This window comes from Aspergillus alliaceus (genome assembly GCF_009176365.1).
Source record: "Aspergillus alliaceus strain CBS 536.65 unplaced genomic scaffold BDW43scaffold_9, whole genome shotgun sequence".
Taxonomy (NCBI): Eukaryota; Fungi; Ascomycota; class Eurotiomycetes; order Eurotiales; family Aspergillaceae; genus Aspergillus; species Aspergillus alliaceus.
In genome coordinates this window covers 811104-839051 of record NW_022474692.1, presented here as the reverse complement: position 1 = coordinate 839051, position 27948 = coordinate 811104, and the positions used below count along the sequence as shown (strand labels likewise).

The 27948-nt window shown below is 49.3% G+C and overlaps 7 protein-coding genes across 7 annotated transcripts; 2 read left to right on the top strand and 5 right to left on the bottom strand.

The window, feature by feature from the left end:
• Window positions 1-1348: 1348 nt before the first annotated feature.
• BDW43DRAFT_298469 (uncharacterized protein) lies at window positions 1349-6964 on the bottom strand (the record flags this gene model as incomplete). The annotated part of the gene is made up of 6 exons (XM_032044557.1): window positions 1349-3622; window positions 3656-4219; window positions 4385-4389; window positions 5108-5444; window positions 5495-6178; window positions 6233-6964. 6 exons carry the CDS (start codon window positions 6962-6964, stop codon window positions 1349-1351), a joined length of 4596 nt encoding a protein of 1531 aa, XP_031903237.1.
• A 923-nt stretch (window positions 6965-7887) lies between these two features.
• BDW43DRAFT_268449 (putative AMP-binding domain protein) lies at window positions 7888-10619 on the bottom strand. The gene is made up of 5 exons (XM_032041124.1): window positions 10226-10619; window positions 9945-10140; window positions 9425-9871; window positions 8743-9372; window positions 7888-8678 (listed from the first exon to the last, which is right to left on the bottom strand). The coding sequence occupies exons 1-5, from the start codon at window positions 10358-10360 to the stop codon at window positions 8371-8373; spliced, it is 1716 nt and encodes a 571-aa protein (XP_031903236.1). The 5' UTR covers window positions 10361-10619; the 3' UTR covers window positions 7888-8370.
• A 919-nt stretch (window positions 10620-11538) lies between these two features.
• Window positions 11539-13106, bottom strand: BDW43DRAFT_254724 (60S ribosomal protein uL13). The gene is made up of 5 exons (XM_032039857.1): window positions 12899-13106; window positions 12620-12755; window positions 12417-12470; window positions 12085-12343; window positions 11539-11997 (listed from the first exon to the last, which is right to left on the bottom strand). Exons 1-5 carry the CDS (start codon window positions 12917-12919, stop codon window positions 11859-11861), a joined length of 609 nt encoding a protein of 202 aa, XP_031903235.1. The 5' UTR covers window positions 12920-13106; the 3' UTR covers window positions 11539-11858.
• A 551-nt stretch (window positions 13107-13657) lies between these two features.
• Window positions 13658-15988, bottom strand: BDW43DRAFT_254711 (putative serine palmitoyltransferase 1). Its single transcript, XM_032039856.1, has one exon. It carries the CDS (start codon window positions 15720-15722, stop codon window positions 13884-13886), a length of 1839 nt encoding a protein of 612 aa, XP_031903234.1. The 5' UTR covers window positions 15723-15988; the 3' UTR covers window positions 13658-13883.
• Window positions 15989-16267: 279 nt separating this feature from the next.
• On the top strand, window positions 16268-17443 carry BDW43DRAFT_298466 (metallophosphatase domain-containing protein; the record flags this gene model as incomplete). Its single annotated transcript, XM_032044556.1, has 2 exons — window positions 16268-16463; window positions 16590-17443. 2 exons carry the CDS (start codon window positions 16268-16270, stop codon window positions 17441-17443), a joined length of 1050 nt encoding a protein of 349 aa, XP_031903233.1.
• A 4311-nt stretch (window positions 17444-21754) lies between these two features.
• On the top strand, window positions 21755-24115 carry BDW43DRAFT_254671 (uncharacterized protein). The gene has a single exon (XM_032039855.1). The coding sequence runs from the start codon at window positions 22306-22308 to the stop codon at window positions 23980-23982; it is 1677 nt and encodes a 558-aa protein (XP_031903232.1). The 5' UTR covers window positions 21755-22305; the 3' UTR covers window positions 23983-24115.
• Window positions 24116-24562: 447 nt separating this feature from the next.
• On the bottom strand, window positions 24563-27932 carry BDW43DRAFT_254561 (AP-1 complex subunit gamma). The gene is made up of 5 exons (XM_032039854.1): window positions 27772-27932; window positions 27552-27675; window positions 27310-27498; window positions 25129-27241; window positions 24563-25077 (listed from the first exon to the last, which is right to left on the bottom strand). Exons 1-5 carry the CDS (start codon window positions 27779-27781, stop codon window positions 24982-24984), a joined length of 2532 nt encoding a protein of 843 aa, XP_031903231.1. The 5' UTR covers window positions 27782-27932; the 3' UTR covers window positions 24563-24981.
• Between the last annotated feature and the right edge of the window lie 16 nt (window positions 27933-27948).

Here is a 27948-nt window from a genome sequence, read left to right as displayed (position 1 = left end):
TTTTTTTTTTTTTTTTTTGTGCACCCTTGTTTTTCCACCAAAAGTCCTACACCCCCTTCCCTTCAGTCAGTCCATTAACCCGCCAAGACAACCGAAAAGAAGGGACAAGAAAAAAACCCCCAATAGACTAACTAAACCCCCAACATTCAACTCAAGTTTGCTTTTACTCTCCGAAACGAAGTCCCCCCTCGCAGAGTTATCTGAACTGGGGGGCCCCAGCCAAGCAAAAAAAAAGAAATGTCCCCCTACAATCCTATGAAGAATCGCCAATAGCCCAACCTTAACTCCAATAAGCAACGATTATATGGATGAACATATGTGACCGCACTGACCGTGCTGCAACATGAGTCGTATAAGTTAAAACTATAACCCCAAATGGCGAAATGTAAGGGTTACTTATACCCATATCCATATCCATACCTATGTAGTTTTCACCTGTGTACTTGTTTTCCTTCCCTCCCCCCCCCTTCTCCCCGCCCCTCACCTATCTTTCCCACGTCATATTTTTTAGGATAGAGGGTACGGTGCTGGGAAGTATGTACTATACCCAACGACAGATATTGGAAATTAGATAAAACTATGGACGTAACCTACGTATATATATATATAAAGACGGACATCATCCGATGTCGCATTTCTATACATCCAATAGATATACCTGCTAGGAAATTACGTCTCAGGATTCAATACCTAGGAAGAAATTAAATAAGTAGTCTAGAATATGGGTCGGATCGACTCGACTCGGTCTAGATGTGCTGATGTACATGGCCTAACTAAACCAAACTGAACTAGATCTATTATCTTCTCCTTGTTTTGCTTCGTTCGTGTTCGCGTTCGTCGAAAATGTGGTATCTAGTATCGAGTAGAATGTACCCAAAACCCCTGATCGTGATTATCAGTGATGCGGGCGATGGGGGCAAGATCAGATCGATATAAATAGATAGATCTTAGTCCGGATACTGTACGAAGCTCTGGTTTAAAATAGGTTTGTGGGAGCTTGGGGCCGGCACGTGGTGGGTTACTGTAAGGGGGTCGGTCTCTCCTTTTTATTTTATTTTATTTAATATTTTTTTTATTTCTATTTTGATGGGGGAATTTGGAATTTTTTGATATTAGTCTAGTCTAGGGATATTGAGGTAGTAAGGGTTTGAACTCATTAGATAGGTAGACTAGGGCGGGGTTTGGTTTAGATTACGGGAGGGAAATTGATTGATTGATACTTTGGTCGATGTGTGAAAGTGCAGAATTATATCTTGATCATGCTATAGATATTAACTAATCTCGGTTTTTACTCGAACATGTATAATCATCAAATGTAAATGCAATATGCCCACCCAACGCCAAAGAATTAATCAACATTGCGGATCTCAAATGCACGACGACCCTCCACAAGCCCATCACTTACTTTAGTGACAGCCACCCAGTCCGGCGCGAACTGGACCGCCTCGTCCAACGCCGGGATGACCCCTGGTCGATTGTGATCGCTCCAAAGACAGACGACGTTGCCTGTCAGATCTCCCTCGTCCCATTGCACGTCGACAATCCATTGGTGCTCCCATTCGCGACTCCAGAGTCGAATCTCTTCAATACCGGCCGCGTCATTGGGGAAGCGCGGGTCATATGCAGATCCAGCAACGTGGAAGTCCTTGACTGGTGTGTCGAAGACGATCCTGCATGCACGCGTGTTCAGTCCAGACACCTCGAGCCGAGCTTGCGATTTATCGGTGGACTTGGAGATGTTGAAAGACACCCAGTCTTTCATCGGGTGATCGCCCTCTACGAGCTGCGGGGGAAGTCCTTCCCAAGAGCATGACAGTAGGTTCTTCCTCCTTGTGTTCCAGGCGCAAGCGATGTTTTGGCCGGCAGCACTGGGCAGGCTCAGGGTGGCATCCTCCACGAATGGAGAAACTCCCGCGAAGGTGGCACGGTTGACGCCGGTAACGAGGTCCAGCTCTTGTACGTAGTAGAGCTTCAACCTGTTGGAAGCGGAAAACGGGAAGGCCACGAGGTTATAGATCAAAGTACCAAGGAAGACTGCCAGCAAAAACAGAGGAATGTGGTAGGTATACCGATGGATAAAAGGTAGAAGAGGCGTAAACAGGATAGTCGTGAAGATGGCGATAGCGACGTAGATAAACAGCGGAGATCCTCCATCCTCTCCGGTCTGATTGATGGCGCTTGTGATCAGTAACCCAAGAGGTCCGACCATGATGAGAGTAATCGGGGCAGTGAGAAGAAGTTGCAAGACCCACGTCCATTTGGGCAATGCAGAGCTCCACGATTGTTCCCGGCCATAGATGTGAGGGTCGTTGACCTCATCTTCTGCATCGTTATGGCTATCCCCGGTAACTCGCACATAATTCGCAAAAGTCGTTCGTTGCCCACTGCCCAGCAGGGACGTTGACTCTGTCGGCTCTTCTTCGGCATCCTCTCCATCGTCCTCCTCGCCAGAAGCCGTGCCCAGTCGGCTACCGGGTGTACTGATCCGCCTCGATGTTGGTCTGAATTGACTCGCATACTCGCACTTTGGTGGCAGGAAGAAGAGCTCCAGGTACGAGATCCATGTTGCTAAAAAGATACCAGTATGGAAAAAGAAAACAAAATACCCGCCGGCGAGACCCTTTTGGTTTGCGTATACGGTAGCGATCGCCGCGAGGACCCAGGAGAAAAGGTACATCCACGTGAGGGTATAGATTCGATGGAAGGCCGATGGACGAGCAAAGTCGGCTACACGCGAGACAAACCAAGCCAGGAAGACCCATGCGGCAATCATCATACTCCAGACTGCATATGCACTGTTATGAATGATGTAGGGATTGACCTTGGTAATCAGATACGCCAACACAACCACAACGACGGTCGGGATTCCGAAGAGAAATGGAAAGCGGAAGAAGCCCCGAAGCCCCTGCAGTGGGACGACGTCGATACCATCCTCAGACTTCGCTGATGACCTGAACAGATACATCTTGTCCGCCTTCGTAAGGAAGATGCTCGTAATGAGCAAGGTAAGGGGCCCAACAATCAACAACGTCACCAGCAGCGCGAACAGCGTGTGGAGTTGGAAGAGCACAAATGTGCTTCCAAATAGATCGAACCAGACTGCCTTGGAACCAGATCCGCTGGGGACTCCGCCATCAATATTCGGCGCGCCATCGAAACGATTGCTCGAGTCGGAGACGAGTCCCTCAGTCGTTGCAACAGCCGCCGACAGCATATGCCAGACAGAGTCCTTGCTCGTATGCCGAGTATCATCCTGATTTGTATGATATCTCGCTCTAGGCTCTATGAACGCAACATCAAGCCCACGTAGTCCTAAATCCCCTTCAAAGACCACGTAATCCGTTTGACTAGAAATCAAGCCCGATTCGAACCCATTGGCACTAAGCACCGATCCGAAAGGATGCTGCGACCGCATATACGGACCGGTGACCTCGAAATCGGAGCTCCGGAACAAAGTTGCCCTTCCACCAGCTCCCGCACCCTCCAAATTGAGGAACGTATGAGGAAGCCTCGAAATTGGATGCTGACTATAAACACGCGCGCCATTCAAGTAATCCTCTTCACCATTGTTAAACAGCACCACTAGGCCGCGCCGCGGAGCATGTCCCGGCGTAGTGAAATACTTGATGAGCTGGAGACAAGTAACAACACCAACCCCGTCATCGGTGGCCCCGAAACCAGTCGAAACACTATCATAGTGTGAATTCACAAGCACGCCTCCCTTACTCGTGGGTACACCACTGGGTGCTTCCCACCACTTTTCCGTGTCGTCTTCCGACCCACGGATGTAAACGATGATATTAGTCCCTTCGAAATAGACGCCGAGACCCGCATGGCAAGTCGTCAGATTCGAATTCACGTCATCGAAGACAAACACATCCGGTTTTTCCTCGTCAACACCTCGGTACTCCTGCTCCGAAGGGGCAGCATCTAGGATCTCGTTGATCCGCCTCAGTAGCCAAGAGTGAATGACATCATTTCGGTGGGAGTTGTATGGATGGAATCCATTCGTCAGAACTTGGAGATCAGCCCAAGCCTCCGAAATGTTCAAGCCCTTGGGCGCGGAGCTAGGAGCGGAAGGTACTACATGGTGCACGACCAGCAACGGAATCACCAGGGCAAGGTAAACGATCGCGGTGATAAGGGTAACAGGCCAGCGGGTGAATGCCAGCGGGTTGGCCCGAGGCAATCGGAAAGAAGCCATTATATATTGGCCCTCCTTTCAGGGAAAAGGGTCCAGCCCAGAAGCGAGTGACGACTAGACGCGAGCTTCAAAACAGCAGGATGTGGAGTGAGAGTCGGAGATCGCGCATCAAGGCGGAAGGGAAGTAACGTAAAGTGGGGGGGGGGAATATTAAAACGGAATGGCATTTAATGCGCTGACCAACACTTCCAATCATGTCAGGCAACGACCAATCATGGATCAGGTGGAGCCTTGCCTTTCTAAGTATAGACCACTACAATGGAAGCCCTACAGGCTACTACTATCGCGATGTTCTTTAATTGTGGGTGCTCAGTAATCCTCAGACTATACACACTAGTCACGCATGCGGTTAAGGATGTCTTCCTCCTACTTACCAATTCCTCAAATGAAAACGAACACGAGGAGTAAACTGGGACCTTCTTTTTAACGTCTAGCTAGAAATACATATATATTTTGGGATGCTCCAACGCCATTCATGCGATAATGTAGCTACAAAATAGTCCGAAGCCCTGGACACAATACGCCGTACTTGAATAATGTCTAAATATCCCCAGTAGCAACCGTGAAGCCAAGGTGTATATACCATGGGGCTGGTCGTCGCCTGTCATCCATCCAGTCGGGACATGGGAGCATATTTACTGAGCAGCTTCATTCCAATGCGACCGCATATATGCCTAATCCCGGACAAAAAAAAACAGCCTAGAAGGCAGGCCCGTATACCGCTATCAATGCATTTCCCATGTAATCAATCGCAACAGTCCCCTCCCTTCATAAAGGCAATGCTCGCAACGTGACCAAGACCGTCTGAGAGAAAATAACACGAGGAGAATAAGAACGCTGAGGTCAGATGGAAGAAAAGAAGAACGTGACACGCTCAAAAGGATATAAGGCAGGGGTATCAACCTTGAGGATGTCCAATGTCAATATAATCGTCGTCGTTAATTGCTGTCGCATGCATCAGGCCCGTCACTTGACCCTCTTCCTCATCTAATTCTTCGTCGTCCTCATACATGGTAGCCTCATTCATCTCCCGGGCTGGAGGGATCGTTCGGTTCAGGTGGTCGCGAAGTTGCTTAACGCCGTCACCACTGAACACGCAAAACACTTCCCGTTGTTGATGTGTAAATTCCGCGGGCGCCTCGCGACAAAATTTGGTGAGCTCGTCCCGTAGAAATTCTTGCACTCCGGTAAGGCTGAGATGGGTGAGTCGAGGACAATTGTTGAGTAGAGCGTGAATTCCCTATGTCACATGTTAAACCCCAATTCTTGGCAACCGGTCGGCAGACTTACCGGCATGGTCAAATTAACACAGTAACTTAGATGGACTCTTTCCAGGCTACTAATTGAGGGATGTGGGGAGACCTTCGGACGTGCTAGTGCTAGTATACTGCGGTTGGTGATCAATGTGCACTTGACCAACCCGATCCGTCTCAGTTTCGGTAACGTTGCTAGCTGCTGCACGCTCTGGTCTGTCAGACGGTTGCAGCAAGCTAGATCGATGTATCTGATCCGGTTGCAGGACTTGACGAGCTGGATCACGGCAGTATCTGTGATGTTTGAGCAGTGGCCCAGGTGGACGTAGTGCAGGTTCTTCCCCAGTTTGCATATAGCCCATACCGCACGGTCGGTAATGAACCTACATTTGGCGAGCACCAGATTTCGTAGGCGAGGGGCAGAGCTAACTATGCGTTCTACAGCATCATCTCTGACATGCTCACAGGCCGTCAAATCAAGTATACGGAGACTGTCCATAGAAAGTTGCTTTGGGAGTTCCAAGAATGCTAAATCGTCTATTTCTGTGCAATGTGCGAGTCGCAGTTCGCGAAGATTCGGAAGGGTAGCCATAAGGGAAGTTACTGAACGATTGGTGACAGATTTGCAGTCGTGCAGGTCGATCTCAAGGATAGCCGGGCAGTTACGAGCGAACGAGATGATAGCTCTATCCGTCACCTGTACGACGCCATTCAGTTTTAACTGTGGTTCATGTTAGTTTCAGTAACAGTAAGAACACACAAATACATCACCCACCCTTTTAATGTGTCGGCTATTCTCTGATATGACTATTAACGAGTCATCTGTCACTTTAATGCAGTTGGTGATGTTGAGCCCCTGGAGCCGAGGACAGTTCCTGGCCACCGTGTATAAAGTGTGATCGGTAAGTGAACGCAAATCAGAAACATCTAGGGCTTGTAGATGCCGGTTGCCTTCCACTAGATCTGAGACCCCCTTATCCGTAAGTTTAGAACAGTTTGTCAGCGTCAAACGCTCGATTCGGTTACATTGTGCAAACGGGACAACAGTTCCGTCGCTGACCTCTTCCATCAAAGCGGAGAGATTCAGTCTCTTAATGAGATCGGAGTATGAGAAGAAACTATCTTCAGTCCCCACTGTTGCTGTAATGCTCTTCATGTTGGTCCAGTTGCTGCAAGACGGCCGGTGCCACAGTATCCCAACACAGTTTGCAGCCCATCCTCGACACACTAACATGCAGCTTAGCATATCTGCGGGCGAGCTCAGCTTGGCGAATATGGCGATCAGGATTTCCGGCGGAAGGCGTCCGATCGGCGGAAGCGTATAATGATCATCTTGGCCACGTACTTCACGGGAGGTTGCGACACCACCAACAGACGATTGCGAATCATTCGCCTGGGCTGTGAAGAAATCGGTATCGTCATCGGCGTTCCGGTCTGGGGATGAGGAGGATGAAGACTCGGAGGGAGCTTCGCTCGAGAACCGAGCGGGTTGCCGTGAGCGGGGCATGAGGACTACCGAGGGACTCGAGTCCAGCGTGTTTTAGATCGGTGCTACCGGTTTGTGGGAAATCTCACAAACTGATAGAGTCTTGTGGCATGGACTACGTCTCTTATAAGATCATCGAGGCAGAAAAGGACGTAGCAAGAGTCGGCGCAACTCTTGTTCAAGATTACTCCTATGCCCAGTGGATCGGGAGATTGATAAGGAGGCGAGGTGGCGTTCGTTAGAATTATTCTGAGCCTGAGAGCTGTGTTACGGCCGTACAGTCAAATAGGGAACTGAAGGCGCTTAAGAAGGGGTAGCGCGCGTCGGAGGTGCCTATCGCCGGTGCACCCCAGGGAAGGCAAGGGAGGGGCGATCAGTCGAAAAGCGGCGACGGAGCAATGCGAGGGAGGTGAGTAAGTTCCTGGTAAATAATGAATGACCTAGCAGGGCTGGAAGATGCACTCCAAGCTAGTATGTAAATCGGTTTGGTCGGGAGACTCGTGGGGCGGAGATTATATAGCCAGACAATCAGGCGGCTGTGAAGAAAGGAAGGCGGCGGCTGCGACTTGAGCGGGAGGGGAGGGGGGTAAGCGAATCAGTTTCTGGCTGCCTCTCGAGGGGCGATCTGTTAAGTTATTTGTCAGAAATGCCAGCGATAAAAAAAACTCAGGAAAGAGATACAATTTAGGGACAAGTCAGATGTCAGCAATAAGACAGAAATCAAGTGGATGGATGGGAGGATCTTCGCTTTGGTTGAGGACAAAGTTGGAAAGGAAGGGACTCCCAATCTGTAGTGTAGGTCGGGGCAATGTTTGTCTCGTGCCCCGATTGGTTACCGCTAAGGCCGTATGGTGGTACCGTCTTTGACTTAATCTTAGTAACCCTTAGGTTTCCGCATAACCCTTAAGTAGTAAGTACTCCTTTTGATCCTGCCTGAATATTGAGGGTTCTCAGCAAGGCATACATACAGATCCGGAGTACCTCTTATTACCTGGCACCTTGATTCTCTTCCCTCCATGGCCGGTCACCGGATACACGGACCTCTCTCTCCACCTGCTCAAAAACTGTCTTCCAAATATAGTATGTACTCCCTCCTACCTGATATATATCATTCTCGCTTTACACTCTGAATGGGCCACGGATTCATCGCGTTTGGCTGTCTATCGGGTCCCGCCCCCTTTTCGACCCAAAAGAATATCTGGGTTGGCACACCGAGTTGGGTCCAGAGCCGCCCCCCTTCGCAAGGTGGGACGGTGAAATCCTATTAACATGGTGGTGGAACTATCGGAAAGACCCTAAATTCGGGTTTTTGGGAACGAACAGGGACTGTGCCATCCTATGATAGCTCAACGCAGCCCCAATAAGTACTATTTCTGTGGTCTAGACCCTATATATATATAAAATCATTTCTCAATTTAGGATGTCCTTCATGTTCGAGTCACACCTTTAGCCCAGTCGCGAAGGACGTTCTTCCTGACTTTCCCAGTGCTAGTCTTGGGAAGTTCCGCCACTACTTCAACCTCCCGGGGAATCATAAACTTGCTGATATCGCTGACATTCCGAGCCCAATCGATTACCCCTTGGCCATTCAATGTCTTGCCTGGCTTCACCGTCACATATGCCTTTGGTCGCTCCCCCCAGTGGGAGTCGGGGACGGCTACGACTCCAGCCTCGAGTATATCCGGATGGGTGACCAACATAGACTCTAGCGCAACAGACGAGATATTCTCTCCTCCTACATCTCAATCGTTAGCAAGAAAAAGAAATGTCGAGGAGCAAACTTTTGTCTCGCAGCTTACCGCTGATAATGATATCTTTTGCCCGATCTTGTATCTGGATCGCGCCATCTGCATGCCAGACAGCCAAGTCTCCAGAATGAAGAACGCCACCCGCGAATAGCTTCCGCGTGGCCTCGGGGTCTTTGTAGTAACCTTGAGCACAGATATTTCCTGTGAACACAATCTCACCTATCTCCGTACCGTCCCGAGTAACATCGATAACGGCTCCTTCGGGGACATCCGTCTTAATCACTCGTACGGGCAGACTAGTTACAAAGCCATGTCCTTGCCTTGCCATCCTCTTATACTTTTCATCTGATGGTAAATCATCCCATGAAGGCATGTAGTACCCTTTCGTGATGGGGCCATACGTCTCCGTCATACCATATACATGTACAGGGTGTAGGTTCAAGTTAGTCATCTGCTCGAAGAGATGAGGCGTAGGCGGGCTCGCCGCAACCGTAACATGAACAGGCTCCGGCAGCTGCTCTGCCTCCTCGGAATTGCAGAGTAGAGTATTCACAGTTGGGGCTGCATTGAAATGAGTGATCTGCTCCTGCTTCAATAATTTCCAGATCTGAGGGTAGTCAATTTTCCGCAAGCAGTAATGAGTACCACGGACAGCCGTGACAGCCCAAGGGAATGTCCATCCTAGCAAAAGTCAGTCACAAACATCCCGACCAAGACACAGGACATCACCAACCCATTGCATGGAACATGGGCAGAGTCCACAGATACCGACAGCGACCGTGCTGCCGATTAAGCCCAGATTCAATCACATTGCCCATTGCAGCAAGATAGCAGCCACGATGGGTAAATTCCACGCCCTTCGGACGAGCCGTCGTACCGCTGGTATAAGCAAGAGCGACCACATCGTCCTCAGAAGCAGTCTGCGCTTCAAGCCCACTCCACCCTTTAGCCCCTGTATCCGAATCATACCTCAAGCCCTCCAAAACTGCATCATCAAAGGGACCAGACAACTGGCCTTCGGTAGCGTCTGTATCCGTGTCAAGAATAATTGGGACATCCGGCTTGGAAGCGCGGTAGCTCTGAAGAAGCGACAAGAACTCCTGATCAACAATGATGGCCTCAACATCAGAGTGCGTGAAGATATACGCAATATCATCCTCTTTCAAGCGATAATTCACAGCTAGTCACCCGCATCAACCCAACTCCCCGTCAGCCCAAAGGTAAAAATAAAAAATTACAATGCCAGTCCTTACCGACATTAACCGCCCCAGCGGCCGCAATCCCAAAGATAGATTCCAAAAAGGCAGGAGTATTAGGACACAAAATGCCCACTCTTTTAAACCCATGCTTCTTCAGGTAGTAAGCGAGACCCCTTGCGCGATCAGCCGTCTCAGCATAGGTCCGTCTAAGAACCTGATTATTCGCAGTGATGTGATGAATGGCCTCGGCCTTGACATCGCCCAATGTCAGCAACGCACAATTGCAACCCACACATGTCCCCTTGGAACTCAAAAGAGAGAAAAAGACGTCGTACCTCCGGCTCAATAGCCGCCGCCCTAGGCAAAAAGAACGTTGGTGAAAGCGTATGAAAATTAACCCGATGCTCTGCACCACCACCGGGGATGAAATGCCCCAGTAGCCCGGACAATCTCGACTTCGCGCCTGACATGATTGATCGATTGACCTGCACAGAAAGAAAGGGATGTAACTAAAAGGGCTAATTTAGACTGGTCGCTTACGACCCTGTACCTCCAAGAGCTGGTTATGCAAGAGGAATCAATAAAAACCTGGAATATAGGCCCGAGCTGTACGTGACGAGGCAAGATAAGAGTACTAGTAGTCAGTCACTTGACGAAACCCCAAGTTGGAGAAATCAGGAAATGCGGGGAAATTGAGTAAATGCGGCTAGTTCGGTCCGCGGAGGTGGCGGGAGGATCGATTCCCGCTGGCTGGATCTTGTTACTTTCGTTTACGTCCATCTCTCTGTGGGACATTTTTGTGGTAGTATGTTGAGGTCGATTGGGGAGGGTTAATTGCGGAAATACGTGAGGCTTTCTTATTTCTCCTTTACTTTCACGCCTTGCTTAACCCTCGGTCGCCCTTGATCTTTCTTCTGTTGTTGTGTTGGGTAATTGTGATCTTTTAGGGACCTATTAGTAAGCATGCCTAGGTGGTCGGTTATTGGGTTGGGCCTGGAGCTTATTGCAATGGCAATTTAGTTCCCAGATCACATGCCGAACCGTTGGGATTAGTAATACTTAGTACATTACTGATTAACTTATGCCTCCCATGAAGAAGATTGTGAATATTACTATAATGATATTACATGAAGATAGGAAAATAGAAAAGCCCTCACCTACTATCCATTTTAAATTACAAGGCCCATCAACCGCTTACCCAAGGAAAGATTTGCCACGTTGCAGGCAAATCACACATATGTGTGGCTTGCAAGCCGCGTCAGATACGTAGGCTTATCAGTGAGCGATATATAAATCCAAAATCTTTATCCGCTAATCATAAAGACACGACTCAGTGAACTGAAGGACTGGCCACACCACACTACTTTTAAAGACCAATCACATCTATATATCCGGGTACTAAGGGTGTGTGATCCGACAAAGAAGTCGAATCACTAGACATGCAAGGACTCCCATCACATTTACTAAACGTACAGTTATCACCCGCTTGTCACACCAGTGGGCCGCAATCTGATCTACAAAAATAAAGGATCACTCGCAGCGTTGTGTAACTGGAAACGTATGTCGCATGGGCAGAGAGATCGGAGCTTGTCGGTAATAATTCGGGCTATGCAATTCGGGGTTTACTGAACATGTAGAAAGACACAAAGAGACACAATAACTGGTCGTAGAGTCATTCTTAACTCGGAAAGAAAATTCTTTGGATTAAACCGCCACGGCGCGAAATATATGTCGGTTATTTTGAACAACCTTCCATCCCAAGCGACTCCGTATTTTTTAATATTAAGAATCGGGTTCTCCAGCCATGTGCGTCACAACATAATCATTGTGGAATATTCATGATAGGGTAGGGACAGTGAGAAAAAGGTCGATCGGTTCGCCGTCCAAACACTTCGCTGAAAGAAAACCGTTTGCGATCCTCCAACCATCCCATCAAAGACAGAAGTAACCAGCCGCGCAATGAGGTATCTAATATCCGTACTGAGCAAGCTGGTTCTTGGTCTGGTCGCTGACACCAGCCGACTTCTGCGCCTGGACGAGTTGGCGGCGAGCGGCCTTCTTGCGTTCGTAGTATGCACTGCTCTTGACCTTTCTGCGCTCCTCGAGTCTATATTGAAAATCCCGTTAGCCATTATTCAATAATCCCAGTAGCCATAGCTCCTTCAAAATTCATTCTAGAGTGTCTGATACGCACCTTGCAACAACGTCCTGGTACTTCCAGCCAACCTCGTGGCTGAGACGGCCGACGGTGCAGTACTTCCGGCCGGGGCGGAGGCGGAGGACACGGAGAGCCTGGGGGACGACGACACGCTTCTTCTTGTCATAGGGGGGAGGGACACCCTCGAAGACCTTGAGGCGCTCCATAGCAGCAGCACCGCGGGCAGTCTTGTGGGGAATCATTCCACGGACGGCCTTGTACAAGATGCGAGAGGGAGCACGGAAGTGGAAGGGACCTGCCAACATTCAAAACTTCAGCACAAGTCCACAGGGTGTCGCTTCTTGTCGGGAATTTCCAGGTTGACTCACCTCCGCGAGTGGGGTTGAAACGAGTAATCTTGCGAAGGTAGGCGTGGTACTTGACTATATCCCAGATATCCATATCAGCCCGTCTGCACTAAGTAAATATCATATTTTCCACCGCCATTTCCGTGTTCCACGATCTTCCAAAGCTCAAGTCGTCCCAAATCTCCAAAACACAGTAACAAAGTAAATCGGGTCGGATAACGTACGCTTCGCGCGGAAGAACTCGCCAGAGATGTTGAGGGCTTCACATCTCACGACGACGATCTTCTGGCCGTTGAGCAGCTGCTTAGCGACAGTGCTGGCCAGGCGACCAAGAAGGTGTCCCTTGCCGTCAATGACGACCTGCCAAATCCATCACAAGTCAGCGATAACTGAAACCCAAGTAGAGTGTCTTCCTTCTCCTCTCCAATCCACGAATTCAATGCTTCAAAGATATCACGAAGGTGTTTCACTCGGAAGCGTGCATGTGAAGGGGGTGTACGCACGACTGGCTCGGTGGAGGACATCCTGCTCTTCTGTCACCGTTTTTATAGGAAAATATCCAGCGAAAGGAAGAGCGCTGCTCTAGGATACTCCCTTGGGATGTATGTTGTCGGCGGTTGTTGTCGTTGTGGGCAGGTTCTACGCACACAACGAAGTCGGATGAGTTCGCACGCTGGCTAAGCGAGGCTAATGTGCGGCTTGGGTAAGGTCTAGGAGGGCCCCAGCCCTAACTCCGACCAATCCCGTGTCGCACAATCACGTGATGCTACCGGAGATACCAGCCCTGTCCGCCTCTCTTCTGACTTGATAGGCTCGCTCCACTATCATTGCCCTTATCAAGTGGCCGTACTTTGGAGTCCAAAGATTCGGTGATGTCAAAGGGTTACCTTAGTACAACAGTATCAATCATTCCGCACACTTATCGCTGCCCGCCCCGCAGGGAACAATCATACTCCCCAAAGCGTCCAGTTCTCAATAAAGAGATGCCACCCGCTTATCTAGGTAGCATTGCTATCATAACTAGGTCCCTACTATAGCCCTTACTGTGTACGGAGGTTATTCCGTAGAGATCTCATTGACGGCGCCGCGAGTACATCCCATTGGTCGCGCGATCTGTATGGTGGTTGTTTTCTTGGCCGGTCCTATACCCGGGTAATACCGAGATCTTTCCGGTAGAGTGATGTACTTGCTTCAACGTTCAGATCTCAAGATTAAATTATACACCCAATTACAGATAGACCATATTAGAACTCCAATCTATGTGGAACGAAGATCGCTGGGTCCGCTGACCAAGTGATATCTGACATCAAGCAGATCGGATTGATTATTATTATTATACTATACGTCTTATGGTCGTTCGTCACAGCATATTATACATATGTTCACAAATATATCGAGAGTAGAAGAGAAAAAGGTCGGCTTTTCGTGACAGCGTCGAGGTGAGAGGATCGGACAACGGGGCATATATCCCGAACTGCATCGTTTTCTTCAGTACAGGGGCAATTTCGCATCGCGAGTACCTCTCTCAATGACTTCTTCGATGCTCCAGCGAGGAGGCTCAATCATATGTTTGTTTTCCTTGGAGGCGTCGCTCGGCAGAGGGTCTCTCAACCCGCCCGCGATACCAGTCGAATACTTCAGCCTCAAGGCGTCTCCTATCTCATCACATACCCGCAGGATCCGGTCAAGGTCATCCTTGGTGTGCGCAGCGGACACACAAAATCGTGCGCGAGAGAGTTCCAGTGGAGTGGCCGGATAAGTTACGACGACGACGGAAATCTTACGTCGTAACATTTCGTGGGAAAATGCTGGCATCTTCGCGGGGTTGTAAAGCATCAGAGGAACAATCGGGGAGTCATCATGTCCGTAGACAATGAATCCAAGTCTCTTGAGTCCCAACCTTAGATACCTTGAATTGAATGCCAATCGCTGCACTCGCTCAATACCCTGGCCTGGGTGAAGAGGGTCTTCGTCAGCAATGAGTCGAAGTGAAGAATAGATTTGTGCCAAAACGGAAGGCGCCGGCGCTTCACCATAAATCTGACCAGCATTCGTAGCGCGTATTTTGTCAATTATCGCCTTATCAGCGGCAACATAGCCACCATTGGCTCCAAAGGACTTAGTAAAAGTGCCCATGAGGACGTCAACCTCAGCAGGGTCGACCTTGAAGTAATCACAGACACCGCGTCCACGAGGGCCGACGGCACCAATTGAGTGGGCCTCGTCCACAAAGAGATGGAATTTGTACCTCTTCTTGAGATCAAGGATTCTAGGAAGGTTGCACATGGTACCTTCCATAGAGAAGAGACCCTCGACGGTGACGAGGATCTTCTTCCACGGACGGTGTGTACGAGGCTGGCCTTGAGAGATCGCTTCTCTTAGGCGCTTCTCGAGATCAGCCATGTTATTGTGTGCAAAGACCTGAATGGCAGCACCGGAGAGACGGGCGCCGAATCGAATGGATGCATGGTTGAGCTCGTCCGACAGGATCAAACAACCGCGCTCAACAATAGCTGGAAAGATGGTAGCATTGGTGACAAAGCCCATTGAGTAAATAACGGCGGACTCCTTCCCGACAAACCGGGCAATCTGATCTTCCACCTCAAGATGAAGCCTTGAAGTCCCTGTTTCGCTACAGGAGCCCATCATGGAGATGCCGTCCCGCCGAATTATCTCCTCCGCAAAGTCAGAACAAGGGCCCTCAGATTGAGCAAATCCCAGATAGTTATATGAACTCAGATTCAGCGTATCAGTCGTCGTTCCAGTAAGCTGGAAATGAAGATTGTCATCTGTTTTCTGGTCCAGCAGTGTGATATATCGTCCAGGCACACCGGTCGTAGGCCTCTCGAAACAATCGTTGATTCTCTGCTTAAGGCGCCTCGTGTAGAAGCTCTCAAAATCACTATAGAGCGAGGCGTATCCATTCTGAGGTCTCAAGTGCCGGTACGTATGCAAGCGGAGCAACTTTGCGAAGAAGTCATGGAAGTGGCCCAGAAAGATCAAAACCAGGAAGCTGATATACGTCGTCAAGGCAACGAAGTAGGGAGGTTCGTCAAGCACCGGATCAGGTATCTCTCCGCCGATATGTTCACTCATGTACAGATGTGACGGATCACCGAGCGGGCCGAATTCGGCATGCTGCTTCGCTAGTTTTCGAGCCTCGGCGGGATCGAGTTCAACGCTTTTTGATGCATCGGCGGGATTGCTAGACACGGCGCGGAGGGAGGCAACAGCAGTCAAGTTGTCGGGTGGGACCACCGTGGAATTGTTACTGTTCGTTATCTCATTCTTAGCTTGAGACTTCTTTCGGCGATTCCAGCGAGGCATTGTGCTGAACAGAGCGTAGTAATGTTATCCTCGGTCCAGGTGAGGGTAAATTAGATGGGCCCTTTAATGGGAAACTATGATCTGTCCTTGGACCGAGCGAGCACCATCTGGCAGGAGAGAAAGACTGGAGTGGGATTTGGAAGTGGTCATGTCTTAGAAGGTCGATTTGTCTCCACCGCCGGAATGGCCGGCTTTCCTCATTGTCACCATCCATGGAGTATGATTGGTCCGCGGATTCGAGACTGGGTCAGCCCACTTTAATCCCCAGTGGCCAGATTCTTTTACGGCCGACATTTAATGGAGCTGTCAAATTTGTATGGAGGAGTAATTCTCCATTCATTTTTTAAACATTGGAGAGGGTAGTACAAATAATTAGACCCATAGTCTCGATCGACAATGACGTTGTAGTACTAACGACCCACTATCAATACCAATCCCTCATAGTTAACACTGCCAGTCGCGTGTGAAGAATTGGCGAGTTTGCCCTCAGTACTTTCTCTTAACCTATAATGTCTTGGGGGGAAAGTTTTTCCTATAATGAAACCATGCGCCGCAAGACGCGCTTCGTCTGCGTCTCCGATACCCACGGCTACACACCAGCTGAGGCCGGGTTCAAACTTCCAGCTGGCGATGTCCTCATCCATGCTGGCGACCTAACCAACCAAGGTCGAATAGACGAGCTACGCAAAACCGTAGATTGGATTGCTGCGGCGGACTTTGAAGTAAAGATAGTCATTTGCGGTCAGTGTCAGCGCCCCAAAAAGCCCTACGCCCAGCCCTCAGCCCCAAGTAGGCTATTTCTGTCATGATCTTCCCGTTTCAAAACTCAGCCTTGCTACAAAATTACTAAATCGGGTTAACCTTCAGGAAACCACGATATCACGCTAGACCCCAACTTCTACACCGAACATGGGTCGAAATTCCACGGTAATCGCCTAGAAGATCACCAGAAATGCATCGAAGTGGTAACTGCAGCAGTAGCATCATCTTCGATCGTGTTCCTCAGGCACGAGTCAGCACTAGTCCGCTTAACCCGGCCTAACGGCCCAAACACTATCTTTAAAGTGTTTGGATCACCCTACTCCCAATCACCCGGGTCCTGGGCATATGGATACGAATCGACGGACGCCGCTGCGCTCTGGAGTCGGATTCCATTGGATGCCGATATTGTCGTGACGCACACGCCGCCTCATTCCCATTGCGACAGCCGAGCGACTGGTGGTTCCGTTGGGTGCAAGGCCCTGCGTCAGGTATTAAGTCGAGTCCGACCTTCTCTCGCAATTTGCGGCCATGTCCACGAGTCGCGAGGCTATGAGCGAGTACGATGGTCCTTCGGAGGTCTGTCGGAGCAGCACCAGGTTATCCGCGGGGCTTTACCTCCGCCGGGAAGCAAGAAACAAAGTCTGATCGACTTGACGGGGAAAAAGGCGCAGCAACGGCGACTAGGAAATGATGACTTCTTTTTCGACGGCGATGCAGTCGTGCTTCCTCCGGAGGGTGGTGATGTCGAATCCAGAGAGCCTCGAACAACGTCATTTTCTACTCGGTCAAGACCAAAACCAGATGAATGCCCAAATGACTCACCAGACTCTCGTTCGCACCGATGGGAAACCTGCATCGTCAATGCGGCTATCCTGGCTACTAGCTGGCCTCATCGAGGAGGGAAACGATTCAATACTCCCATCGTTGTTGACTTAGAGCTTCCGACATGGCGAGAGTGATTATCATACGCTGGCCAACCACTGCCGACCATCGCAGAGTCCCAGTTGATGAACTACCACTGGCCGGACGCCATCTGCAAGGGTTCTGAACCATCCTCCACTTGGCCCGACCCTCAAACCCATTCGAGACAACGCAGCGATTGGTTTCCAACCTCCCCGATGGCTGTCTGTTTGGCAGTAGCAGATAGCTTGAGCTTTGACCTGTTCTTGACGTATGCTTCGCTCGTTGAATCGGGAAAGATGCATGGCTGCCTTGGAACGAGGGGATCGTAGATACTACTTCATGCACAATTACCTTTCCTACCTGATAATTTGATGAGAAGCTGGTTATGTTTTTGTGATTACATCATGAAGTGGGCTGCTTCATGGAGATGGGTACGGGTATGCAACACATGCATTAAGTTGGCTGTAGCTTCGCATCTGCCTGTCCCATATCGTCACCGAGGTCTGTACCTAAACCCAGACTTATCATACCCAAAAATGTAAGGAAAAATCATATTGGTCCATTCGCCATGATATCCCTCCAACTCTTCCAGGAAAACTAAGATTCCCGCATAATAAAAAGAATTCCAACACTTTTAACTGGGCAGCACAAAGTAAACAAAGAAAAAGTTGCGTACGGAGAGCAAGTTATTACCAGGTCATCTGAACTCCACTCATTTCTCCGGTCAGTAAGTGATAGGCATCACTAACTCAGCCACAGCATATCTATTCTGGATAGAATCATGGCTAGAAGCTGAATGGCGTTCCTATATGGGCGATTCCCATAAAACGTGGGATCCTTGACTACCTTAATCCTGCTTTGCATTTGTCGCATCTGACTTAGTGAGGGGTTGTTAAACAGCAGGGATTCGTTGCCCAGAGATCTTGTTCTTGTTCTTTATGCTCTGTTATGCGGGACTTGGTTCCTCGATCAGAAAGGAATAACTGTTATCGTTATGGACTCCCACTCACGAGGGAAAACCTCACGGATCAAGGGAGGAAGCTGATCTCCACTGAATAAACCATCTTGACCTACTCTGTAGATGAGGGGGTGCTTTAGTCACCGTGTACTGTAACCGATACCAAGTGCAGGAGAGTACCCAGTACCTAGGGGCGCCACTTGGCTTCTGGCGCGCTAGCCCTGAATATTTCCATGTTCACACGACCATTAGTGGAATGGGGCTGGTGGAGTAGATAACTAACCGCCGACTGGATATCTTGATAAGATCCAACTTGTCCCCTCTACTAGTTCCAACTATGATCATTGGTACGGTGACGGTCTTGATACACAAGCGCCGGTACCGATGATGTTGGTGACAATGTTAGTGCTAAACTCTCAGTTTCACCACGAGGTACGAGAGAACGAACATTCCTCCTCTACTTGGCTCCCCACACCCACACCTACTCTCTCCCCACATCAGTTATGTCCCAGATAACGTAAGCCAGTCAGGTACAGCGATCAGCCGGATCAACTGCACTGTCCAACACGACCGGCCTCAAATCAGATGTTGGTTGTTCGCTTGAGTGGTCATCAGGCATAGATGGATGTAGGGGGTTACTAACCATTATCATTACAAGTAAATGAGATCTGTCACTCACTGGAGTCAATGCTCCCGTGGGACACCAAGCTATTGCTTCAGATCATGCACTCCTCAAGCCTGAAGAATCGACGGCCAATAATTCTTCGACGTTGAAGCTACCATATTGCAGGCTTACTCCTGATTAAGTTTCAGCATCATATTTATGTTATTTTCATCCGACAGCTTGCAGGATCTACACCGTCTGAGGGACCGGAGATTCCAGGGTCATAATTGGATGCACTGGTTCAGGGAAACGAAGCAGAAGCCATGGAGTCTAATGCCGGGACAATCATTGCATGAAGAGCGGCTGAGCTGGTTGGATAGTCTGTGTAGCAGGCTCCATGTGCAGATGACCGCGGCCAGGGGTCCAATTACGCTTTCGAGAAGGATCTGTTTGGCGAGGCTTCAGCGGCCTGTGTCACAATCACGGATGATAGTCCGCGGAGCGACAAGGAAGCAACGGTAGTCTGGCAACGATTGCATAGGAAGATTGGTGGAATCATTCTTTGTCATCTAGGTTTTGGTTGATGAATAAGTGTCACAGCACGGCGCCTTTCTTCTTATTCCTCTTCTATTTGATGTTTGTCTCACCGTTTGGTAAGAGAAAAGTGATAGATCGGCACTGTGTGATGCCTTGCCGCTGCAAGTTGTGATAGAGGTTAAGCCCGGTGACAGGAATAGCCGCCGGGGGTGAGGTATGTACATTGCGTGGGCAGTACATTCACCCCACCAACGATATAGATGGATTCTCGGCGTTCATCAGTCATCACCGTTACGTTACCATGTCTTCGTTGCGGAACCTGCCGGGCTTAATCCATGGGATTGTTTCACGCGATTCGGATCGTGTGGCTACAACCGTGGATACCCCTCCAGGCACCGAGTATGTCCCCTTCCGACGTGGTCTGGGGGAACGGGGTGGGCGGCGCTGCATAGGCCCGAGAAAGTAGTTGGGCATGCTCCACATCGCTTGACATGCAAGCTGTAGGGAAAGATGAAAAAGGGAAAGACTAGGCAATGATGCTGAGCCAATTCGCAGTTGCAGAAGCCCGCAGCATGATCCATGATCCCTGGTGAGGCGGACCGGATGGAGCTGTATGAAAAGATGTCTCGGTGGAGGCGGTGATTGGACAGTGCTGTCCCCTCCCGGTGAAGGCAGCAGAAACAGGCGGAAAATAGCCTATAGGGGAAGGAACGAGAGAATGAAATGGTGTGTCCATCCATGTCACTTAGTACTAGTCCAGAGTAAGTGCAGCCCCCAGCGAGTCAGCGTCACTGACCAGAGTCGCCTTTAGTGCGGGGTTTGTGTTGTTCACTGCATTTTTCACTGGCCCATCCAGAGTTGGTGGTCAGAGTAAGAATAATCGATCCATCGAGAATCAGATTAATTCTGACTACGTCAAATTATTTGATTAGTTGGATTTATTTCGTAGTAAATCCCGGGTTGGTCAATAGGAAGTCCGGATGAATAGATCGTATCATATCATGGTGGGCAGACAACAATGCTCATCTGCCAGTCAAGTAGAATTCGCTGATCAGAAGAGAAGGTCAGGAATTCCAGTCTGTCCTGCAGACACATGTTGGAAACTAAACCCCGTTGGAAGGTGTCGTGACCTGAGATAGACAAAGAGTAAGCCCTGCTTAGGTCATGGCGAGTGAGAATGCAAGGATGCGTAGGTGTTACTTTACTGGAAGAGGGTATTACCCTTGAACCTCCTATGGTATTTCTCTCTACAGTACTTACAAAGTAAGTGATCGGAATGGAGAACCGCAGTGCCTTCCCACTGGGTATTTGTATCGCCATCAGGTCCGGCTTTCAGCCCTTTCTTCAACCACTCCTCTCCATGAGGTGTTTGGTCTTTTTCTTGATTCAATTCCGTGAATTGGGTCATCTTTGATGAGATAGAGATCCTTCCTACTTGATTTCATAGAGAAAACAATTCCTATCGACCGCTCTTTATCACCACTTGGCATTGACGATTGTCATCACAAAATTTTTTTATTCTTCTTATTGTTATTATTATATTCTGAATCTCGCATTGCCATTACTACTACTTCTACAATCCTTCTTTGACGCCAATTCCTTTTAATTCTCAGACGAAAGCGGGCCTTGGAACGTGTCGTTGGAAAACAAGTCTCCATAATATTACCTTCTGTTGCTCCGCCTACCAATTCATTCCATTCACCGCTGCTTCTCCTGCGGAACCCAACTGTGAAAAAAGGACATCATACCTGACGCAGGGAGGGGAATAGACTCAAGTAAATAAGAAAAAATCAGAAAAAGAAAAAGTGGGAACCCATCAAGAGAGGGACAAGCCGAGTTTATTACCTTTTGTTGTTGTTGTTGTTGTTGTTCTTCCCTATTGTTGCCCGATAGCCTCAAGTGTATACTGGGCAACATTCAGTATACGTTGTGTGGCATCATCAAGCATTTCTTCCCCCTCCCCCGTGACTTCCCCATCATTATTCATCATTCTCCGTCAACGTGGTGCCAGTTCATCCCATCGCAGGTCAACTATTCCCTTCTTGTCGGTTCCATCCCACGACGTTGTTCTACTTTTAGTGTATCGTGGCGCAGTGTGCTTGGACCTGAGCCTTGGAACCTTTTTTTTTTCCCTTTTAAAAAAAAATATTATTAATTTTTCTCATTATCCTTCCTGCTGGAACTTGACCCCATTTGCCCCTCGGCTTGCCTGTCCCGCAAGGGAAATCTGCGACTCTGATACGGCGGAACAATACCGTATCGATCGTGAAAGTTTACGTCCACCTCCCAAATCACTGCCAATAGGCATTTGCCGTCCCCGTTTTTGCCTCCTCGTACCTGGGCTGATTAGCGTTATTATTCCTACAACTCCCTTCTCCTACTCCTTCCGTTTTCTTCCTGATTTCTCCTTACTGTGTGTCCTCTATCATATCATATCATCACCTTGCATGGACTGTGTTTTACCCATAATCTGCTAATCAACTTCTCTTGGCTTCGCGGGCATTCTCGATGAATTGGTCATTGTTGCGCACAGTGAACTGATTGTCACAAGTTTACCCACGTCACCTCATCCATTCAATTCCTTTCATTCTTTCATTTATTTCCCCCTGTTTGATACCCGGACTTTTTTAAACAACGCCACCGACGAGCAACACTAAACGTTTATATCTCACATACACTTATAACTCCGATTTCAATTTCCCCGCCCACACACAAACCCCCTCTTCCAATTCAACTATTATTCACCTATTTTCTCTCCGACAAAACGATCTCGAATGTTCAATTTATGTTTCCCAGTCTTTTTTTGATCGGTTCCAATCATGTCATCCACGCTAGATTTCGATCCATATGCGGTGTTAGGGGTACCGAAAGATGCGACCTTGGCAGATATCAAAACCGCCCGTCGGAAACTCGCGCTCAAATATCATCCGGATAAACTCAAAGACAAATCTGTCGGGGATGAGTTTCAATGCGTTCAGCGGGCTTTCGAGCTTCTCTCTGATGAGACGGAGAGGACCAAGTATGACCAGAAAGTTCGCATCCAGGAACTCCGACGCGAGATGGCGGCAACCGCGGGCGGGTCGGCATCCTACGCTCAACGGGGGAGTACAGTCCGGGAGTATCGGGATGGGCGCATCTATGAAGAGAGAAGTCCCGCTGATATGTATGAGGATATTCCGTATGCGAAGGAGCCACGGTCGACATCACGCAAGAACGATGAGTTTGGGGGGATGCGACAACGGACGAGAGCATCGGAGGAAAAGAAGAAGACCAAGAGTGTTCCTCTTAGTACTCCTCGCTCAACGAAGGATACGGCTCGCAGCGGCTCCAGAACGACCCACACGGACCGGGACAAGTACCGTACCAAGGAACGGCGACGGGAAGCTTACGACAAGTTGTATTCGTCCTATGGCGGGGAAGCTTCCGACTCGAGCACGGAGTCTGTTTGGGTGCGCGTGAAGCGTCCGACGACACGGCGGGAATCATCTTCTCGGAAGTCCAAGCCAACCGAGTCTTCGCGCCGACACGAACGGCGGTATGAAGATGATTACTCTGACGGATGGGATAAGCATGAAAAGCTACATTCTACAGCCGAAAGTTACATTCGCCGCTCCAAAGGAACGATTCCCGCCGAGCGCGATCCCAAACCACGCTCATCCCGCTCCCCCCTCGGCTATCAAGGATACGAGTCAGCGGATCCGGAGTCATCCTCCTCCCGACGTGTCGGTCGTTCAAGGCGCTCGAAGGAAAGCGTACGACCCGATACTTCCCGTCATGGCTCATACGAGGATCTCGAGAGTTATGACCATCAATCTCGCAGTTACGATTCCAAAATCCCGCCCATGCCAATGGCCGCCACAAGTTCAGGAATGAAATCCTCCTCGTCTGCCCGGCCTTCTCTCCAGCCCTCACGGTCCGCGACTGCTTCTTATTCTCGATCGAAGAGAGAAGGCAGTAGCCGCTCGGACCCGGTGCTTCTGGGCATGGTGTACTCTGACCCGCCTCCTCGTACTACAAAAGTGAGAGGCGCGGAGAAGCCTGATTCGGGGTACTCAAGTCCGGGTACTCCGGAAATGGTACCAGGGGAGAGTCCTCCCAAGACTCGTTATAAGGTTTTCCACGACCCTATTGTTGACGATCCCGAGACCATTCTGGTAGAACCAAGTATACCATCACATTCGCACCCATCTCCGAGACACTCAAGGACATACTTACCACCACAAGAACGTTCGACACGCGCTCCACCGAAACCAGTTCGGAGCAGTACGTACGCTTACACCCCAGAGTCGTCCAAACGCTACGAACAAGTCCGGCCAGAGGCGGCTAGACAATCGTCGAGCAGACTGTTTGGCGAAGTCGACTACAGTTCTCGCCCGAAGGAAAAGGATATTAGGTATGCCCGAGAGATCGGACCGGACCAAATAAAATATTCTTCCCGCCACCACTACGACAACTACCACATACCAGTCGGCAGGCGACAGTCTACTTACAGTTAACCAGTCTACAATAACGACAGCAATATTTTTTCCATTCAAGATTCGCTTTGGATCGCAATACTTGGCACGTTCCTTTTTTCTTGTTCTTTTTTTTTTCCCAATTTCTCCGCGCCCATAGACGGGCTGAGGAACCTGATACACCAAACTACAGGCATATCTCATGTTCGTATATGACCGCGATCAATTTTTCAAATTCTGCTATTACTACAATCATTTTTTTGTTATATTCAATCATCTCGGCGTAATGGGACATTGTGTGATGAGTATCATCTTCTTTTTTTTATTAAATTATCGATCCAGGGATGACAGGAGTATATGATGATCATGACTGATGAATCAGGTTGGGAGGAAATTACATAGTCTGGGAAAGGCACATATCTAGCATATGAATTGTTTGTTCGGCATTGACACGTCGTTTCAAGTTGGGTTTTCTTATAGACTGTACTTGTTTTTATTGTTATACTGTCGTACGGATTAGATTTGTAGATCATATTAGAATGGCTGATTCGGACTACTTTTGATCCAATTTCCCCCTACTGGATCCCCGCAATATATATATTGGATTTGTAAAGGACAACCCCCTCCTCCCCCCGAAAGATATTAGTGGCGATTATGAATAAAAGCAAATACATACATACAATTAAAGAAATTCTTTTCTCATTGCCTAATTTTCACATACACAACCATTTACACGAAAATAAAGGGAAAGAAAAATAAATAATAATCAAATCAAAGACAAGAACGCAACGGGAAAATAAGACGGAAATCAACAGGGTATGAATGCATGACCATTCCATCATTTTGGCCTCAACGGAGCACATACGTATGGGCTTAGCTCTAAGTAATCTCTTTTCTCCAGTTGGTGGAGACACTTTCATTCAAAAAGGTAGATAACCATCTAGGTAACGGGGGACAAAAGAAAAAATATAATTAAAGTAGGTTGTCGATTGTAGGGCTGACGGGGTGAGATCTCCCACCTTTAGGTTGTATGCGCATGGCTCACGGTTCTGTCCAGTCGACCTGGTCTGTCACGGGATCTGATCCGTCCATGGCGTATGTGACACGCAGACGAAGGCGGAGTTTGGGTGGGAGAGCCTTGGGTACTATTAGTATAGGGCAATACGAGAGGGTTGGGTGAAACCTTACTCCATTCATAGAGGCGACCTTCAGTAGTTGAATACCTTCCTCCCCTGCGTCGAGATCGGTCTTGTTGATTGCACTTAGTTGAAGCCGTTGACTCTTGGGTACCGCAGCCTGTAGCCCAACACCGGAGAAGCGAGAGAAGTTCGAGGAGTTCCGGAAACGAGCCTGGATCTGCGCATTGCCGCCGCTGCCCCGCTGGACTTGCAAAGTGAGAGCTAGGTCATTCTTATCGAATGCCGTGTGGGCAGGGGCTGCCGAGGGTGGCGGGGTGGAAGTCGCGGGTGGGGCGGATGCAAGGCCTCCTAAGAGGTCTAAAGACGAAGATGTCGGTTCAGCTGGACGGGGTGACGGGGTGTTTCCATTAGAGCCAAATAGATCCATAATGGCGGCTGTGTTGGACTGTGCCGGCTTCTGAGTTGGTTGAGGAGCAGGCGACGAGAGACCCGACCCTCCCCCCAGAATATCTGCTAGCAAGTCGGCTGTGTTTTGGGATCCGTTGCCAGTTGGGCTAGTCGCTGGTTCGTCACCACCCATGAGGTCGAGGAGCATATCCTGCTCGGCCGGCTTGACGGCCTTCTTAGTCTTATCCTTGAGTATCTTGCTCTGGCGTTTCTTTGTTGGGGCACCAAAAACTCTCTGCTCTTCACGTATCTCGGGAGGCGGCATCCGCTCAAGGACACCTCGACGGACCTGGTCAAAGCCGAAGAGATTGGTATATTCCACAGCTCGTTGCTGGATTTCCACACTTAGGTCGGCGGTCCGACTGTTCAAGAAGCGACGGAGCCGTTCAACCTGAGCAGGATCTGACATGCGCACAGTGAGCTTCATCGAAGCAGTGGTAATGTATTCAATCACCGTTTGTGTAGCATAGGTGCTGTTGAGAATGTTGTTAAAAAGGTCAACCAGGTCGCTCTCCTTGACCTCCTTGACAAGTTCCTCTTCCTCATATTGACCACCTTGGAGAAGGTTGTCACCGTATTCTCCAATGACCCAGGTTGCAGCAAGAGTGAGACCCTCCTGAGAGATATCTTCCTTCAATGACATGTAGAGCTTCTGCACGCAGTAGGTTTGTAATTCCGGGGTAGTCGCAATGAGGCGCACAAAGGAAGATAATATCTGTTCTTTGACATAGGCGCCGGCCAATTTGAGGACCCGCAGAATCGTGTCGACATGCCAGCGTTTGTTCGGTGCAAAGCGGTCGGCGGCAATGCCGATTTGAGTAGTCATCGCTGGCTTGAACTCGTTATCCGCGACTTCTAAGAAAGCAAGGAGTTCTCTGACGAGGACACGGACGTTGCTTTCATTGATCAACATGAAACTTAGGTCAAGGGCTCGTCTTCTGATACTGATATCGGGATCACGGAGACACTCTAGGATGGTGTTACGATGTCTCTGCACAGCGTTGGGCTCGATCGCGACAACCTTGTTCAGCGTGTTGAGAGCAACGTAGCGAATGTTGTTGTCCTTATTTGTAAGGAACTTTCCTAGGATGTTGACACCTAGAACCCGTAGGCCCGAATCGGCCTCAATATCAAGGATGGTGAGGACAGCCTCGTAGAGGATTGCGTTGCCAACGTTCTTGGTCGAGTCAGTATTTGTAGCCACCTGGGCTAGAATGTCGTTAATCAGTTCGCTTGTTGCCGCGTCTCCTCTTCCTAGTACTCGAAGGAGACGTAGGATCTTGACTTGAAGGAAAGGATCTGTGATTCCAGAAACGTCATGTTCCGGGGCGTATCCGGAGGTTGTTAATCCTTTCAGAGCGCGCACGAGGCCACCAGCCAAAGGCCGGAACATCTCAATCACGCCTTCTTGTCCTTCCTCAGCTTCCTCCGCCTCGCACATGTCTATCACTAGGGTCAAACCGCAAAGCAAAACACCATGGTTCCTGTCCGACAAGAGGGTCTTGGCCTTCTCGAAGAAATGTTCCTGCAGGTCCGGCACCTTGCGACATACCCGCATAGCGCACAATGCCGCCTTCCTTCTGATATACGGGTTTGCGGTAGAAAGGAGAGATTCGACTTCTGGGAAAAGATCTCTGGACATCTCTACGGAGGCGATATTGCCCAGAGCGCAAAGGGCAAGTCCGACAATATATTGGTTGGAGTGGTTAAGATCACTGCAATATATTAGTCGGAATGATCTTCTGAAACACATATCCAACTGCCCATCTGGACAGCTACTCACTTTTTGAGGGAGTTTGTCACCAGTGTCAACACCTCTTGATTCTCATCCAGCAATAACATAGTTCCCAAATACCCCAACCGCTTGTCTGCGAATCGGTGGGACGCCAGCAGTTTCAGACATTCGATCTGACCGAAATGAGTCCGCTCACCAAGGGTGAACAGATAAAGCAATTTTGCAACATTGTTTCTCCTGTCAATGGATATGAGATGTTGATCCCGGTGATTAATGCGTAGGTGGCTAACCGTATGCCCGAGTCATGGCTCTCTTCCCTGAACGACGCACGGATGGCCGCACTCTCTTTTTGAATCACTGCCCGTTCATCGGCGATTGTCTTGGCAGATCGTACATTGCGGATAAACTGTTTGACTATACAGTTTGGGCGGCGGAATTGTTAGCAATTAAGTTGCCAGGTAAGGGGAAGCCAGTGTGGGGGGTTTCCATTAGCAATGGGACACGACTTACGGGAAGTCATGGCGGCCACAGGGACCCCCAACGGGGTATCAAGAAAGGGATGGGAATTAAAACAAAGGCGAAAGAGGGAACGGGGAAGGGGCAGGGGAAGGAGAGAAATGCGAAGAAACCAGTTCACGCAACTCCAAGGCCAGGATGAAAATCGTCTAAACAATAATAGTAGCAGTA